Genomic DNA, 16,933 nt, shown 5'->3' with positions numbered 1-16,933 from the left:
GAAAAAACTTAGGTTTAGTGTAATCTCATCTAAAAAATTTGAGATTTATCTCTGATTGTGAATGGCTTTTATCAAGCAAGCTAAGATGAAGCGGCTTGCTGAGAAGAAGAACTTGATAGAAATATAGTGTACTTGCAAAAATGTTCGGGTATGTTTTGGGTCACAGTGTGCAAATGTTGTATTGGTTGGAGATCCCTCTGCAAAGGATATGCCAATGTCAGCATGTATTCTTTTTGAGTTAACTCAAATCAAGCTCTTAAGAGCAGTTAAAAAAAAAACAAAGGTTAGAGAACATAAATTAAATTAAGGTTTAGAGGATTTACAAAGTGCAGAGAAGTTTTGTGCAAAAACCTTCAATATATAGTAAATTTGCCTCTAAAATGTTTGAAAAAAGGTATGGTATAGCCAAATGCCTGAAAAATAATCAATTTAGTATAACCCCACCTGCAAAATTTGAAGTTTATCTCTAAATTATAGATTTGAAGATAAGGAAACCAATAAAGCATAGAGAAATTGAGTGTAAAAGCCTTCAAATATAATCAAGTTGCCCTAAAAATTTCTCGTATGCAAGTTTTCTAAGTTTTTAGGAGAAAGCACTATGCCTCAACTCGATTTAGTGTAAGTGTGCTGGCACAACTAAGGTCTTTCTCATCGTATACTTTTGGCAAGCCTCGTGATTTGATCTCTCAGTATCTCTTTGATTCATTGCTAAAAATTTTAAAGACTCAAATGGATATATATATATCTATATATATATATATAGAGAGAGAGAGAGAGAGAGAGAGAGAGAGAGAGAGAGAGCAATTTATACAAAATTTGCTCTTGCTTTCTTGTCAACATGAGGAGCCTAGCATGAATGTTCTATCATGGTGGAAATTATACGCACCGCTGGTGGGAAAAGCCCTAAAAGAATGCATGGCGTTTGAGAGACTGAACTTTGAAGGTGTCGCCACGTAATTCGAAGGTTGTGATAAGTCACGAATTTGAAATTGAAACAATGACAGATCTTCATAATTGACTCCAAGGAAAATGGAGCTGGCGTCTTCTAGTGGCTACTTCCTTCTTCCTTTAACAGAGAGGAAACGGAAACTGACGCGCGCGCGCGCGCACACACACACACACACACACACACACACACACACACACACAGAGAGAGAGAGAGAGAGAGAGAGAGAGAGAGAGTTTCAAACTCCCCCTAAGGTAGCCAGCCACCACAAGCGCAGATGGGGTCCCGGGCAGCTCTGCTGAACATGCAGGCCCGTGAAGCGTTTCGCAGTGGGCGCACTCGGCCCATTGAATGGCGCATGCGGCAATTGGATGCCATTGTAACCCTTTTGCGAGAGCGCGAAGATGACATCAACCAGGCTGTCTATCAAGACCTTGGAAAGTCGCACTTTGAGACCTTTGCCACTGAGGTGAACCGACTTACCTTGAGTTGAAACAGAAGTTTAATTAGCCAACCATTCAACTTATTTGTCACGGTGACATGTAAACTCTGGTTTGTCTAGTCTATCTTTTGTATTTCCATTCGTTAAAGAATTATTAGTACTATATTGTACTGCTGCAGCTAAATGAATAGATTTATTGCAACCCATCCCGTAGTTCAGCGTGATGTTTTTTTTTTGGGAGCATATTTTCAATATCTGGTTGGTCTCATGCTGTTAATTGTCATGGCTTGTTTTTGACATAATTTTCATTATTAGTGTCACAAATTTTTTCAAAGTAGACAGATGTGGAAACGTAGAGCTAGAGAGAGAGAGAGAGAGAGAGAGAGAGAGAGAGAGAGAGAGAGAGAGAGAGAGAGAGAGGAAATGATATATTAACGTCTTCAAAAGGCCAAAGTGACCTATGAGACAAGAGAGTTTGCAAATGGTGAATTTGATACAATGTCTGTGTAAAAGACTGAAAATTGAAACTGAACTGAGCTAAAGTGAAGTGAAATGAAATGGGATGAAATTAGGAATATATAGTGGTTGGCACATCACGATGCAACACAGATGATTACATATGCGTGTTACAGAACATAGAAACATACGTTCATCAATGAACACTTCCATTACAAATAACCAACAAGGCCTAGGCCATAAGATATTTAACGACTCACTCATCGCTCCTCCTGCAAAAACCTAAAAAGGTCCGGGCAATGAGATATAGAGACCTTTCACAACCAAGCACTCCCTAGACCGCAACTTGCATCGCTTGGAGGTTTCAAGAGTAAACGTTTCTCAGACCACATCCAATTTTTCTTTCAATACTCCTCCCGGGAAAGCCCAAGTGTCACAAACTGATGACATGGCATGACCAGCTGGAAGAGAAATGGCTGAGTGGACAAGAGAAACTGAGCCGACCAACATAAAGAACTTATGGAGCACTGGCCGAGGGGCCAAACCCTAAAAATCCCAAAGCTTGAAGTCTGAGGCTGATTTCCATAAAACATGTTGACATGCTGACATGGCAGTCCATACGGACAATGATGTGGCACAATTGTACAATTTTTTTGTGAAATGCGTTGGTTCTGCCACTTGGCAGGCTGTAAGGATCAAGGTGGAAAGGTACGTAAGGTACGGTACGTGTTCGGTACGTACTGTACGTATTACCGAATGGATTGAGTGGTAAGGTACGTAAAATTCGTAAGGTTTTTTTTGAAAACGTCAAAAATCTACAATACGGTCCGTACTTGATAATAAATTCATAAGTATCACTTCTAGGATATTAGCTCACTATTCTACTATCCAAGGCTGTCATAAATAGACAATCCAAGGCGAGTCATGACCACTTTCTCGACATTCAATATTCACAAACAAATACAATTCAAAGCTTCAGTTCTCTCTCAAATATACTTCAACAAACTTCAAACTTCAAACTACAGAGAACTTCATATTCATCATGATCCTGCAAGGCATCTTGTGTTGCCTGATTTGCTTTCTTACCCTTGGACGAGGGAAGACCCCCTCCCGGGAAGTGCTCCAACCTCAAAGCATCCTTTATCGCTGGCGGAATAAGCTTGCACCCTCCGCACTCGCCAGTAGTGCCGATGCCAGTAAGGTGCCTCAACACACGCGTCACCGTACTTGTCTTCTGTTTTCCACAATATTTGCAGGTCCAAGTACGTGTTCCTGATCCTGCTTGCCCTCCTGTATTTACCACCGCAATGACAGTGGTGTGTGCACTCCAGACTGGGTTGGGTTTGCGAGTCATGGTGTACCTACAGATTGGTGAACAAAAACATTGATGCTATCGCGAGAAACACACAAGGTATGCGCGAGGGAGACGGGAGAGACTCGCGAGGACAAGCACTTACCTTTACCGCGCACAAGGTTGCTCTGCAGGTGAGTTTGCAGAGCTCTGTCTGCAATAAACAGGCGCCCAAACTCTCTCTGTAGTACTCTGTAGTTAATAGTTTGCAATAAACAGGCGTCCAAACTCACTCTGTCTCAATAACCAGGCGGCCAAACCCCCAAAACAGAGGCGAAATTAAATCCGAAAACGCGAAGGGGAAATTCTTTTTTTTTTTTGTGGGTGGTACAGTACGGATCCGTACGGTACCGTACCGTACTGTACGGACGTACGGTACCGTACGGATCCTACCTTGGTAAGGATTTTTGCAAATTACGTTGGCTGCTTTTGGAGATCCCAACGCTAGCTTTTGAGAGTAGATGCTTTTGGGAAGAAGTGCTTTTGAATTTGAGGCTTTTGGGGTTGTGCTTTTGGGCATCCCTTGTAAGTTTAAAAGGACCTTGGGGACACATTACTATACACATTATCCACTAGAGATTCACTTAACTTCAAAACAAGTACCAACCTTCAAGAAACAATATACATTGAACAACGTAAAAACATTTCTACCTGCTCAGTGCTGACAAGAGAACTCAGAACAATGACAAACCTTCAAGCATGAAGCTTCAAGCAATTGAACAAAAGGTAAGTTGCTGACAATAAACTCAGAACTGTACAAACATTGCTTCAAGACTCAAGTAGCCCACATGGCACAAACTGCTAATAAGGATGGAACCAAAATAATGACAAATGTCAAGCCAAAATGGCTCCTGCTAGAGCGTACATAAAAAACATCATCCTATTGAAATATGTGAAAATGTGACTCTAAACTAGTAACTAGTCACTAGTGCCTAGTGAAACTCATCGTCAGAAGAAGAAGAAGAAGATGATGCTGAAAAGAGCATGTCGCCATCTGCCACGACATTGCCCTCGTCATCAAACTCTGGCTCTATCACCATAGCATATGTGGCCTCGTCTGCACCAACTGGGTCTGGATCACTATCCTCCTCTCCCTCTGGAGTGTGAATGAGACGGACTGTCTCATTCGCACGCTGCCGAGGAGTACGTATGGGTAGCTTGCCTTTGCGAATGCTCTTCCGTCGTGCACTCCCCTCACCTGTATCCTCGAGGCGTAATGGAATGTTGTAAGCACGTGCACGAGATCTTGTCACACGTCGATCGACATCCTCTAGCTCTCTATGAAGCATGCGTACTATCTCCTCCTGCTCATCTCTGATATGTTGGTCCGCCTCCTCCATAGTAGGATCAACTACCAGCGTGATACGTGAGGAATCAACCTGTTGTACAATGTACATTTTGTTAACAATAGTGTAAATAAGAAACATATACATAGGATGTCATACTACATCGTCATACTACCTGCTTGGGTGTCCCCAAAGCGTGGTAAGAGCGCACAAGCCTCATGTTGGCCCTGCAATACACTAGCTTCTCCAACTGAGAAGTGCTAAGGCGATTCCGGATCTTGGTATGGATCAAAGAGTAAGCGCTCCAGTTGCGCTCACAAGCACCCGCTGAGCAATCCTGCATTAAAGCAATTGCCGGTGTCGTTGCCAGGATTTATTATTTAAACGCATTGTGCAAGACCCAAGATACAGAAATAAAGTGAGATTTAAAAGATACCTGTGAGAGAAAACGTAGAGCCATAGTAGTCAGGCATGGGATCCTGGTGAGTGGCTATGGAGGGACCCCTTCTCTTCTGTAGACCGCCCAGGAGTCCCTTTCTTTCAGTACACTGTTCGGCTTGGACGTCATATACTTGCCGCACAGAGAGGCCCGCCCCGCTGCAGCACGTCATTGGCAGGAGGAGGGCCTCACAGTCGATTTCTTGGCAGCCTTTTGGCAAAGGCTGTGGGACTCCAGACAGCGGAGGCGCGTCACTTTGTTTCAGTGGCTGGTTGCACACAGAGCCACAGCAGTAGGGAGCTGGCTTGTACATAGTGGTCTCTCGGCCACATGTGCAGCTTGTGACCAATTGGTGGAGAGTCAGCGTCACTGTCCCTCGGCCCAGCAGGTGTGGCTACGAGTTCTTCGGCTGATGCCTGCCCTCTCCACGGCTCGATAGTACACTTGGGGGGCAGCGTCTTGGTCCACCCTCACGGGCCCGGCACTCCAGTTTGAGCTATCTTCCACCAGCAGGATGATAGCGATGCAGGGGGGGCGACCTACACTCCAGCCTGCTACAGAGCTTACTCCACAGGAGTGGTGCAGTGAGAGAGATGAGTGTTGGGAGCTCATCAGTGGACTGACTCTTTGGTTCATCTGGTGGGCCCGCTGTTTTCGCATCTTTGAGGCTCGCTTTGTACCACCAGGAGAGACTGTTCGTGACTTTTGGCTAGAGCTGATCCATACTCTCAGAGGACAGGTTGAGGGACTACAAGGTAGCTCCGATCGCATGCGAGAGCGCCGCGAGGCTTTCCTTGGACTCTGGCGCCCTGGGCCTTTCTTCACCATAGCCCAGGGGGTGCTCAGATGGCACTACTGTCCACCTGTGTGGCTCTTCCCTCCTCCCATTTCTTGATTTAGCCTCATTGTACATATGCTGCTTTTTTTCACTGGGAGAGTCTCCCCATCATTCTTGTTGTAGCCCTCTCTTGGAGAGGTGGATGTAGCCCTACGGGCAGTTCTCATTAACTAATAGAAGGATCTTTTTCTCGGAAAAAAAAAATTTCCGACAAGTTTTTGTTCCTCTACACCTTGAGGAAGGTAGATTGGGATCGGTTTGCCCGATAGGAGCTCGGCAAGTCACGGATTATGTGAATAGGTATTGGTTCACTCTTTCAAACATGGCTCCACTCTTGAACCCTCTCTGAGAAAGAAAAAATGAAGAAATTCAACGAAGGACTTATACTGAACTTCGTAGACGCATCTGCAAGATACTTTGCAGTGGATGGAGGAATCAACAATACAAGCTGGGAGTGTACACCGCAGTGTACATAGAATCTAGCCCCCTCAGTGGGACAGGAACCATTGAACTCAGAAACATCGAATTTTTGTTACCTCTCCTCGAAGGATACGTTGTTATCCAGAGAAAGTTTTGTAGTGCAGAAATTCAAACTAACTCTTGAGATTTTGAACCAAAGACCCTCAAACTTTAAGTGAGCGGGCAAGTCTCTGATCAAAGTTACATCTTTGAGGAAATCATAAAGTGCGTTCTCTTTTTCGCACAAGGTATGCATATGTCTAACCAGGACGATCACTCTCGAGTGTTTATGAGAGTAGCATCAAGTTGGAACATTGTTCTATGAGATGAACTACTTTGCTAAACCATCCGGAAGGTCAATAATTGATCTGGTATCTGGTAGTTCTCCCACAGATTACGTGCAACTGCGGGTAGGACATAACGGAGAAACCATTCCGAGCTTTCACTAAGCCTGAATTGTCACGAGGACGTGGCAATTGCTAATTACTGTTGTGAGGACATGGCAACTACTAACCTTAGTTATTGGTTTCTTTTTTATGATTTTTATTTAATTTTTGGGACCCTCTTTTTGAAATTGCAAATGGCTGGACATTGTATGGCCAGTGTGAAATGGCCGACGGCCAAGAGTTTCAACCACAGACGGGAAGGCCTTGTCGCCACGAGTTGGTTGGGCCGACCGGCACTGGAATCTGAGCAGTAAGAGTATGTCTAGGCTCAGTTCAAAGTTATTTAGGCATAGTGTACACTTGGCAGCACCACAAGAAGTTCAAACACTGCCACATCAGCTGGAAATTGGTGCAAAATTCAGCTGGAGGCTGCCTCTCTCTCTCTCTCACTCTGACTTACAGTGTGTGTGTGTGTGTGTGTGTGTGTGTGTGTGTGTGTGTGAGTAGTTGGTGCAGGTGTTGAAGCTTTAATGGAAAGCTTGCCTTGTCGCTTGCATTATGTAGCACGATGATTTTGCTCTCGCACACCTCTCTTCCCTTTTGAATACAGAAACGTGATGCCCCATCGAGGGCTTTTCATCTGAATGTACAGTTGTGTGGGTTCATGCGCAATTGTCGAGGCAAGAGCCTCTTGCATAGGTACTGGATTAGCTAGTTGCTAATCCCCCGCAGGTACATGTGAATTTGGAGAGATTTTACGCGAGAAATCTCGTCCGATTCAAAGGGCAAGTAGCCCTATAGGTGCGGGAGCTCGAGGACTTGCTACGGATGCGACTGGCTTGCGAAATGGAGCCCAAAACAGGAAAATACAGCCTGCTGTGTATTTTTGCTGGTTTAGGGTTTCGGCCCTAAACAGTTCCTAATACCCCCAGGAGGTAAGGGGAGGCGAGGGGACCACTGTGCGGGTGATTTGGCGCATTTTCAGGGCGGAAAACAGAGAATTCAGCGTGCTGCAGATTCTCGCCAGGTTTTGCAAAGTGTCCGTATGCGTCGGGAAAGTCACTTATTGCGCGGGGATACTGTCTGTGAAGTGATCTAGTACAATTATACTGCCGAAATTGGGCCAAAACATGTCATTTTCAGCCCGGATTATGTGGGACAGCTCGTAGGAAATCACAGGTTTTATTCCCTCTTTGAATACAATAAAGAAATACCGAAAGGGGCGCCAATCTTTGGGGCCAACAGGTGTCGACGTCTGCTTGGTAGCGCCCTAGCTTCCAAGCCGTGTGTTTGAAGTGTCAATTCCCGTTAGAGATTTTTAATTGCAAAGCTTCTCTGTGTCCTAAAGTCTAAAGTAAACTTTCGGGTGAAAGCCAAAGTCTATCGCCCTACGGGACGGTTTCATGGTTCCGTCGCCGGAACAGAATCACTTTTGCCTCAAGAAGTGAGCCTTGGTCGGTTTGCGGCGAAGACAGAGTACAGGAATACGGGATTACACTATAGCCGACAAAGGGAAAGGCATCATGAAAGAGGGTTCCTCTTCACAGGATAGGCAGGCAATTCCTACAGCGTTTTGAGGTTGGCAAGAGTTCACGGCCATGTCCGTCTGTACCTCTTGTTGATATGAATGCTCCACCAATGTAGGGCTTTATGATTGGGCAACTTGAAGATGATGCCTTCAAGACTCAGTTGGTTGCCGCCGTGAATGTGTTTTCTCGACTAGTACAGAACCCAAGGTTTATGGAGTTTTTGCAAGCGTCACCAGTGCCACAATAGACAAGGCAACTCACACAGCCAGTAGAGCCCGATGAGGTTGAAGCCCAGGTACTTCATGCGTCCCAGCAGGGTAGGGAGCACTCGCACGTTGCGGAGTCAGGGGCTCCAAGATAGGTTCCTTCCGTCCATGAACAGGTGGTTAGGATGCCAATTCCACAAGTTTTGCCAGTTCAGTCCGCCACCTTTCAGAGTCCTCTTGTTGCATTAAATGGACAGGGAACCTGTTTCCAGGTAGTGCATCAGGTTTTTCCACCACCCACGGTACATTCTGGGATTTCAGGGGTGGATGTGTGTTCCAAAGTATGGCTTGTGTTTTTTTTTCCGAGAAAAAGATCCTTCGATTAGTTAATGAAACTGCCCATAGGGCTACAACCTCCTCTACAAGAGAGGACTACAACAATCATGATGGGGAGACTCCCAGTGAAAAAAACAACATATGTACAATGAGGCTAGATCAAGAGATGGGAGGAGGGAAAAGCCACACAGGTGGACGATAGTGCCATCTGAGCACACCTTGGATCATGGTGAAAAAAGGCCCAGGACGCCAGAGTCGAAGGAAAGCCTCTCTATGCTCCCGCATGCGGTCGGAATTACCCTGGAGTCCCTCGAACTTTCCTCTGAGAGTATGGATCAGCTCAAGCCAAAGATCTCGAACAGTCTCTGCTGGTGGTACAGGGCGAGCCTCGAAGATGCGGAAGCAACGGGCCCGCCAGATGAACTAGAGTGTCAGGCCACTGATGAGCTCCCAACACTCCTCTCTCTCACTGCACCACTCCTGTGGAGTAAGCTCTGTAGCAGGCTGGAGTGTAGGTCGATCCCCCTACATCACTATCATCCTGCTAGTGGAAGATGGCTCAAACTGAAGTGCCGGGCCCGTGAGAGTGGACCAAGCAGCTGCACCCCAAGTGTACTGCCGAGCAGTGGAAAGAGCTGGCATCAGCCGAAGGACACGAAGCCACACTTGCTGTGCCAAAGGACAGTCCCAAAGACAGTGACGCTGACTCTCCACGAGATGGTCACAAGCTGCACATGCACCGAGAGACCACTATGTACAAGCCAACTTCCAACTGTTGTAGCTCTGTGTGCAACCAGCCACTGGAACAAAGTTACTTGTCTCGGCTGTCTAGAGTCCCACAACCTCTCCCAAAAAGCTGTCAAGAACTCATCTGTGAGACCTTCCTCCTGTCAATGAGGTGCTGCAGCATGACAAGCCTCTCTGTGCTACCAGTATCTGACGTCCCAGTCGAACAGTGTACTGAAAGAAAGGGACACCTGGATGGTCTATAGAGGAGAAAGGGTCCCTCCACAGCCACTCTCCAGGATCCCACTGTACTCGTGCCAGTGGACAGCTCTCCCAAGCCCACAGTCTCTAGTGGCCAGTCGCAAGAGCTGCTGGGTCGGGATCTATGACACAAGTCCTCCCATAGATGCCCACCACGTGAATCCTCTGAAAACAACACTCTGCCACCTGCGGGGCCTCTACTGCAACTCGGTGTAAGCGTCCCTCACTCTGTAGCTCGAAAAAGAGGGATGGTGTAGTCTCTAAGCAAGCCCGAACTGAGATGAGAACCTCCTGTTGCATGTAGTCTCCTATCCATCTGGGCGCTGGTGACCCGAGAGGTGTGAGCCACTCAGTTGGTACTGCCTCTGAGATGTCCTGACACATGCTCTACACCCCTCTCATGCCCTATAGCCGAATGCCCTGAAGCTCCTCTGACAAGCTTGAAAACTGTAACTAGTCACCTAGAGAGTCACCTAGAGAGCGTGCTGGACCCTCTGCCATGGGACCCCAGCAAACATGAGGCCGACTACCAACCAAGTGGCCTCTCTGAGTGCTAACCATGGCGTTCCAAACAAGGGGCTGTCTCAGGCGCTCCTCCGTGTAAGTAGGCTGACGCTGCTCCAGGCCCCGCCGCAGTTGCTCCTAGGAAGGGAGTAGACTCTCAGCGAAGCGGTCCTCTAGTCTCCTGCTCAAGCCAACTCTACGCATCTCTATGAAAATCCATCGAGTCGAGGGTCGCCATGGGCCTCCAGCCTGAGGCACCCTAGCCCTAAGCCGCTGAAGCAGGAACTCTTTCCAAGGCTCCTCACCTGGAAGAAGTCCTCTGACGATGAACTTCCGAAGAAGGGCTCTGCTCTGCTGTGCTGGGTCTATGATCCCCAACCCTCCCTGAGAACTAGGAAGAGTGATGACCTGCCATGCCACATTGGCCCAGGCTATCTGAGTGTCATGCCCTGACCAAAGGAAGTTCCTGATCAGCCTCTCTACTTGGCTCATGCCACAAGAACTCGAGAAGATCCAACAAGAAGTGATGTACCACATAGTAGCCAGCAACACCTGGTTGGCCACTACAACTCTGCCTGCCAAAGAAAGTCGTGCGGAGCTCCAATGTAACAACTTCCTCCTGATGGACAGGAGGAGGGGAGCAATCTGCAGCTCGGGAGACAAGTCCAAACTAACCTGACAGCCCAAGTACCGAACTGCTGCAGTCCCTTGGGGAATCCACCTAAAACCCTCACCTGGCATCCAATCTGGCGTAGGAGCACTACCAACTGAGAAAGCCACAGTCTTTCTCTAGTTGATCAGTGCGCCAGATGCACAATAGAAAGTCTCAAGAGCCTGCTCACACCTGAGTAGGCTGGCCTCATGGCCATCCAAGTACAAGGCTGAGTCGTCCGCAAACTCAGCGTCCAGTAGCTCATCTCCCCGAATAGGGAGCGCTAAGCCACGTAAACCAACTTGCTGTGAAACCAAAAACATGCTCATCGCCTCAACATAGAACAGAAAGAGGAAGGGGGCAAGAGGGCAGCCCTGTTTGACCAACCGTGTGAGCATGAAACGATCACCTCTACCTCCTGCTAAAAGCACGTGATTGTGTGCCCATCTGTACAAAGCTGACACCCCTCTGATCCAAGCATCTGAGAAGCCCATCTTGCGTAGAGTGCCCTCCAAAAAATCCCAGTCAACTCTGTCGTAGGCCTTCTGAAAATCGAGAAGAAGAATCACCAAATCCTTACCACGGAGCCACGCGAGGGCCGAAGCCTCCCAAAAAGTAAAGATTTTGTCAAGGATACTACGCTCCTTGACAAACCCTGTCTGAGTCCCATGTATAAGGCTCTCTAGAAGTGTCTGAATCCTCAAACTCAGAGCCTTAGCAAGAATTTTGTAGGCTGAGTTGAGGATGGTGATGGGACGCCACTGTCGAATCTCATCCAAGGAGCCACCCTCCTTGGGAATGAGGTAAATCAGGCCCTCACTTGTGCTGTCAGGCATCTCACCTGTGTGCAAAATGTACCGAAAAGCATACAAAGATCTGAGCCAAGCAAGTCCCTATACTCCAAGAAAAAGCTCGGGGTCAAGCCATCCTCACCTGGACAGCTACCACGGGGGAGTGCACTAAGAGCTGTGTGCAGCTCCTCTAGCTGAAGAGGCAGCTCTAGCCTCTGACGCATCTCCTCAGTCACAAGACAAGGCATCTGTGCCCACACCTGCTCTCTGCATGCATCCTGACGCACTAACTGGGGCTTTGCAAACAGTAAATCACGGTAAAAGTTAGTAGCAATTGCACACATGTCCTCTGGCTCTGAAGCAACTGACCCGTCGGGCCTCCTCAACTGACTGACCTTGGCATGCGCATGCCAAGGTCCCATTGCCTCAAAGAAAGCGCCTGTCACTCTGTCACCCACCTGGGTCCACTGAGATGCCTGACGATGGAAAGCAAACTCATGGCGTCTCTCCTCTGTGCTGACGAGCTCCTAGCGAGCCAATTGTAACTGCTCCTCCAACCAAGGACTGTCTGGATGCTGCTCTTGCATCCTCTGCAAGGAAGCAACGCTCATCAGAGGCACTGCTCCTCCTCTCTCGCTGCAGCTAGGCGAGCCGAAGACTCCTGAAGAAAGAGCCGACTAAGTTGAGCAAGTCCTGAGGCCACTCTGTCAGCAGGAGAGTCGTGTACGTCTAAGATCTTTGTCCAGAGAGCCTCCACTCGCTCTTTGAGTGTAGAGTCCAGCAAGACCCTCTCTGGGATGCGTAGCATTGTGCTCCCCCTCCTCTGCCTATCAGTCACTGCGAGGATCACTGGTGCATGGCCGAAAAGGAAGTCCCAGCCAAAATGCCAACAGTCCGTCCCAAGTCACAGAAGTGATCACTAGTGTAGAAGCGATCTATCCGAGATAGATTCACTTCTCCCACTCGACGGTCCGAATGAGAGAAGGCTAGGCTGTCAGGTGGCCTCACAAAGCTAGAATGCTGCGACACATCTAAAACCCGGAGTCATACATAACCTCTCCCAAGCTGCCAACTCATCTCCATGCACAGTAGTATGGCTACCTCCAACCCTGTCAGTTGGGTCCTCCAACATGTTGAAGTCTCCCCCAATGCACCATTGCTCTGCCTGTAGCAGAGACTCTGCAATGTGAGCCCAAAACTCTACACGTGCCTCGCCACATTGGGCGCGTAAATGTTCAGGAACCCCATCAGGCAACCCTGAACCTACATAGTAATCCACTGAGCCCTGCTTGGCACAATAATCCCCCTGCCCACAATGGCCTGTTGCAAAGAGTCTACAATCGTTATACATACCCCACCCTGGATGCCTCCAGGTCCAAAAGCAGCTGACCAAAAAGTCTCATAGCGACCACGCAAAATCTGACCACAACGCCGAATACGGCTCTCACAAAGATGATGCTCCTGTAGCATAAGAATGTCAATCTCACCACCCACAAGGCATCTCTGCAGCTCCTGACGAAGCCGACCCCTCTTACGTTAAAACTAGGGCCCTCCTAATCCGTGCACATTCCATGAGATGATTCTCATGGAGTCAGTGAGAGAAAAGAGATGCTGCAACAGCAGCCAACCTCGCTATCTTTGAGGCTGGTTTGGACGGGGAGTAATCCGCATCCGAATGACCTCTAGACAAGCGCGCAAGAAGTGACAGTCCTGCCCAGGCCCAAGTTGAGCGTGCAACCCGAAGGGCTACATCCTCTGTCCAAGAATCCTCATGCACAAAAACATAACATGGCGGACACTGAGTGTCAGCAAACAAGTGCACCACAATGTGCCTGCAACCCACTGCATCTGGAGGTGTCACGCTGAACTTGGCTAGAGGCCAAAGTGTCTGCACCAGATTTGTCATTGCTAAGTCCCCTGTGTGGTGTGAGAACTCAGTAGCCTGGGTCTGGAGCCAGTCCAGGACTGTGTGCTGGGTCCACTCTGTGATATCCCTACCAACGGAAAGGAGAAACCCACTGCTGTGTCCAAGGCCTCATTGCCTCTAGCTGCAAGAAAGAGGACGTGGACTCGAAAGCTGGCCTCCTCCAAGTCGGGAGAGGAATCACCCAGAAACCGAGTGAAGCTGTAGTCGAAGAAATCCCAGCGTCTGTGAATGTCGAAGCTGGTCAGACCTCTAGGGACCGCTGCAAAGGGAGAAGTGAGCACCAAAAAAGGAGTCCTCAGGTGGGGCTGTCCCTCACGAGCCACACGGCTCATAGCGAAAGCACTACCAAGAGAATGCCTCGCGACAGAAGCGTGGCCAGTACCCTGCGTCTTAGGAGGAGTGGTGGAAGGGTCGGGAGACGAGGCTGTGGGCCCCATCAGGGAGAGAGGAGGGGCGGGGGGGGCGAAGGTGGAGGTGGGGGGAGGAGCCGGGGCGGCAACAGCTGAGGGAGGAGAAGGCGGTGGTGGAGGAGCAGAAGTGAACAGGGCCTCCTCAGGCAGGTCCTGCTAAAGGGGGCCAAAACGGTTCCCATTCGGAACCCAGTGCTGCTGAGTTGCAACAGGTCAGCCACCAGGAGGAGCAGTGGGGTGAGCTCTCCCCTGACGTCGGCGACCAAGCACTTGCTGCCAACCATCAGTTGGCTGGTCATTTGTCTTTGTCAAAGTACCAGCCTGTGCATCTTGTCTACCTGGCTGCTTGGCATGCTCAGCCTTGGGAGGCTACGCATGCGTTGTGGGTCAAGGTCTCCTGCGAGGACAGGCCTTTTCCATATGGCCCATCTGTCTGCAAATGAAACATTGGTTCGGGAGACCCGAATACTCCACACTCTGTCTGATCCATCCCCCACTCACCCTAGGCAGCAGTACCACCTTGGGGAGGGAGTGTGTGTCACGAACGAGAACCCGCACAGTAGGTAGACCTGCGGCCTTGGCCACAATTGAAGCTACCGTGCGTGGAGACTCCATAACTGTCCTGAACATGGAACCAATCCTGGGTAGGAGGGGATGGTACTCTCGCCTCAGGCCTGGGAAACTGACCGAAATGGGCAAGTCTGCCTCCTCCTTGAGCACATCTGTAGTAGGGTCAAAACCGTGATGCCAACGTCGGAAGTAAGCTCGAGTTGCTCTGATGCCGAGTGGGCTCATCGAAATCACCTTGGTCGTCATGTTTGCAGTCTCGAACTCTGACCTGGTAGTACCCTCTCCCGAGGATCTGGACATCGGTGATCTTGTCCACGACGGGCCTGTGGTAAATCCCGAACCTCGCTTCGGCTGGGCCGAGTGCCAATAATCTTACAGATAATCGAAGTGGCTTGCAAGCACTCCACTTCGGCCATCAAGCTCGCTTGCTCTTTTGGCGAAAGAGCAAGTCGAAGGGCCGGCTTTGCAGTGTCGGGCGAGGGGGCTTCTGTGGAGTCCCTTTGAGGTGGAGTAGAGGCCGCCATTCTGTGTCTGCTGCTGAAAAGATAGGGGCGTTGGTGTCGAGGCGTATACCAGCAAGCTTAAAAAACAGCCTACAGGCAGGCGGAAGGCGAAAAGAGAACAAGAGCCGGGGGGGTGAGCCGGAGGGCTGAGGCCAAGGGGCGGGCAGGTGCAACGATGGCGAAAGGGGCATGAGGGCAGGCAAATGAGGGGGGAGCGGGCTGGGGTAGCACGGGTGTGCGTGAGCAGGGGCAGTGGGCAGCGCGCGGGGGGCGGGCAGGTGCAGCGAGCATGAGCAAGGGGGGTGTGGGCGAGCTGGGGTAGCACGTGTGTGCGTGAGCAGGGGCAGTGGGCAGCGCGCGGGGGGTGGAGCATGGCCTCGCGAGCTAAAGGGGGGAGAGAGGATGCGATGGCGGGGGAGGGGGGGGGGGGTTTGAGCGCAAGCAACAGCGAGCTCGTTACTAAGGCAATGACTTTATTTCAAGTATGGTTGGTTATGCGCCTGGAAACCAACAGTATATGCCAAGAACAGTGTTTGGGGGTATGCAAGGCATGATGCCAAACCCCCTATATCGGCATGCAGCAAGGCTTTGAGAGCAATCAGGGCCAGTTTGGGGTGCCACATGGCAGTTTTGGCATGGTTGGTTGTTCTGGATAGCAGCCAAATATGGCACTTACGATGCAAAATGTCAATGGCCAAGGAATGCCGATGATCCCTACTACATTGCCCATGTTGCAGACAATTCCTTATGACAATTTTGGGGCATTGGAAAAGCCAAAAGCTTACAAAGAAGGTGGTGCAACTGTGAAGTTTAGCACTTTCAGCGGCTTTGAGGATAAGGCAAAGGCTCGTACTTTCCTCCAACAGTTTGATACAACTTATGCAGGAGGGAATCTTATAGAGGCCTGTAAAGTCAGGAAAGCTGCCACTTTCTTGAAAGACAATGTGCTTACATGGTGGACGACATTGTTGATGCAAGGACAGGCACCGGCCACATGGGTATACTTCAAGCAAATGTTTGCATCTACATGGTGGATGTCATGACGGATTGGCACCAACTCACTGCGGCTACTTGCAAGATCCTACAAAGGTACAATCGGAGGTTTTGCAAAGCGTTGCTCTCAGTAACCTCCTACAGGTTTGTGCCACTGATAGAACAGATTGAAAAGTATTGTTGTGGGCTGCCTATAGGGCTTCGAGATTACTGTACAACGAACAGAATGGCTACCCTCATCCAGCGTATGGAAGTTGCCAACACTGGTCTTGCCTTGTTGGAGGGAGAGGACAGTGGGTTTCCGGGCAACGTGAAATGGGGGCAGCAAAAGAAAAATTCAGCAAAGAAGCCCTTTGTGAAAACGGCTCCTGAAGCATCACAGAGGTCAGAAAAGGTCAACAAGGATAAGGACTCAGCCGAGACTTCTGGAATCTGGAGCGCAAACAAAGAAACAAAAAAGGAAGCCTTTTGTGTGTAAGTCGCTTGAGGAAAAGGTCTTGATGGCTGAGAATAAATGCTTTATATGCGAGCAGCCTGGTCACTTTGCTACAGATTATCCACAAAGGAAAAGACCAGCTAACTCAGATGATAAAGAGGACAAGAAAGGAAAGAGCCCAATCCCATGACAGGTTTAGTGCCAGACATGGTGGGTTACAAGCCAAGCATGGATGCCAACGAGTTATGCAAAGCATGGGGTAAAATCAGGATCCAGACGGCACTTATTTTCTTTGATCCAGGTGCCACAGCGAACTTTATCTCACCAAAGTTAGCTATGAAGCTGGGCATCAGCGCTGAAGAGATGGGGTACAGGGCAGAGGTAGGGTTGGCATGTCCTGGCCACTGAGAGTGTTTTACTCCCATCATTGGAAAGCTGCGTCTGCATATGTAGAAGGGTGCGATGCGTTGCTGGGAATCGTGTGGA

At 49.2% G+C, this 16,933-nt stretch overlaps 2 protein-coding genes across 2 annotated transcripts in view; one reads left to right on the top strand and one right to left on the bottom strand.

The window, feature by feature from the left end:
- The first annotated feature begins 1,020 nt into the window (after positions 1–1,020).
- The window catches only part of LOC147417435 (aldehyde dehydrogenase family 3 member H1-like), a 40,923-nt gene continuing 25,010 nt past the window's right edge, over positions 1,021–16,933 (top strand). The window contains exon 1 of the mRNA XM_086506725.1: positions 1,021–1,415. Within this exon, the coding sequence (XP_086362851.1) occupies positions 1,224–1,415 (192 nt within the window). The 5' untranslated portion in view covers positions 1,021–1,223. The remainder of the gene's footprint in view (positions 1,416–16,933) is intronic.
- Positions 3,869–4,815, bottom strand: LOC147417436 (uncharacterized). Its single transcript, XM_086506726.1, has 2 exons — positions 4,657–4,815; positions 3,869–4,574 (listed from the first exon to the last, which is right to left on the bottom strand). The coding sequence occupies exons 1-2, from the start codon at positions 4,699–4,701 to the stop codon at positions 4,128–4,130; spliced, it is 492 nt and encodes a 163-aa protein (XP_086362852.1). The 5' UTR covers positions 4,702–4,815; the 3' UTR covers positions 3,869–4,127.

The sequence above is a fragment of the Adiantum capillus-veneris genome, chromosome 30 (genome assembly GCF_014529385.1).
Source record: "Adiantum capillus-veneris isolate H3 chromosome 30, ASM1452938v2, whole genome shotgun sequence".
Classification (NCBI taxonomy): Eukaryota; Viridiplantae; Streptophyta; class Polypodiopsida; order Polypodiales; family Pteridaceae; genus Adiantum; species Adiantum capillus-veneris.
This window is presented reverse-complemented; position numbering and strand designations above follow the sequence as displayed.

Bases quoted from the DNA above. Each gene is read 5' to 3' on its own strand.
- LOC147417436 (XM_086506726.1), bottom strand. From the start codon at position 4,701: ATGAGGCTTGTGCGCTCTTACCACGCTTTGGGGACACCCAAGCAG. The intron at 4,575-4,656 runs GTAGTATGACGA...ATTGTACAACAG, and splicing joins CTTTGGGGACACCCAAGCAG to GTTGATTCCTCACGTATCAC.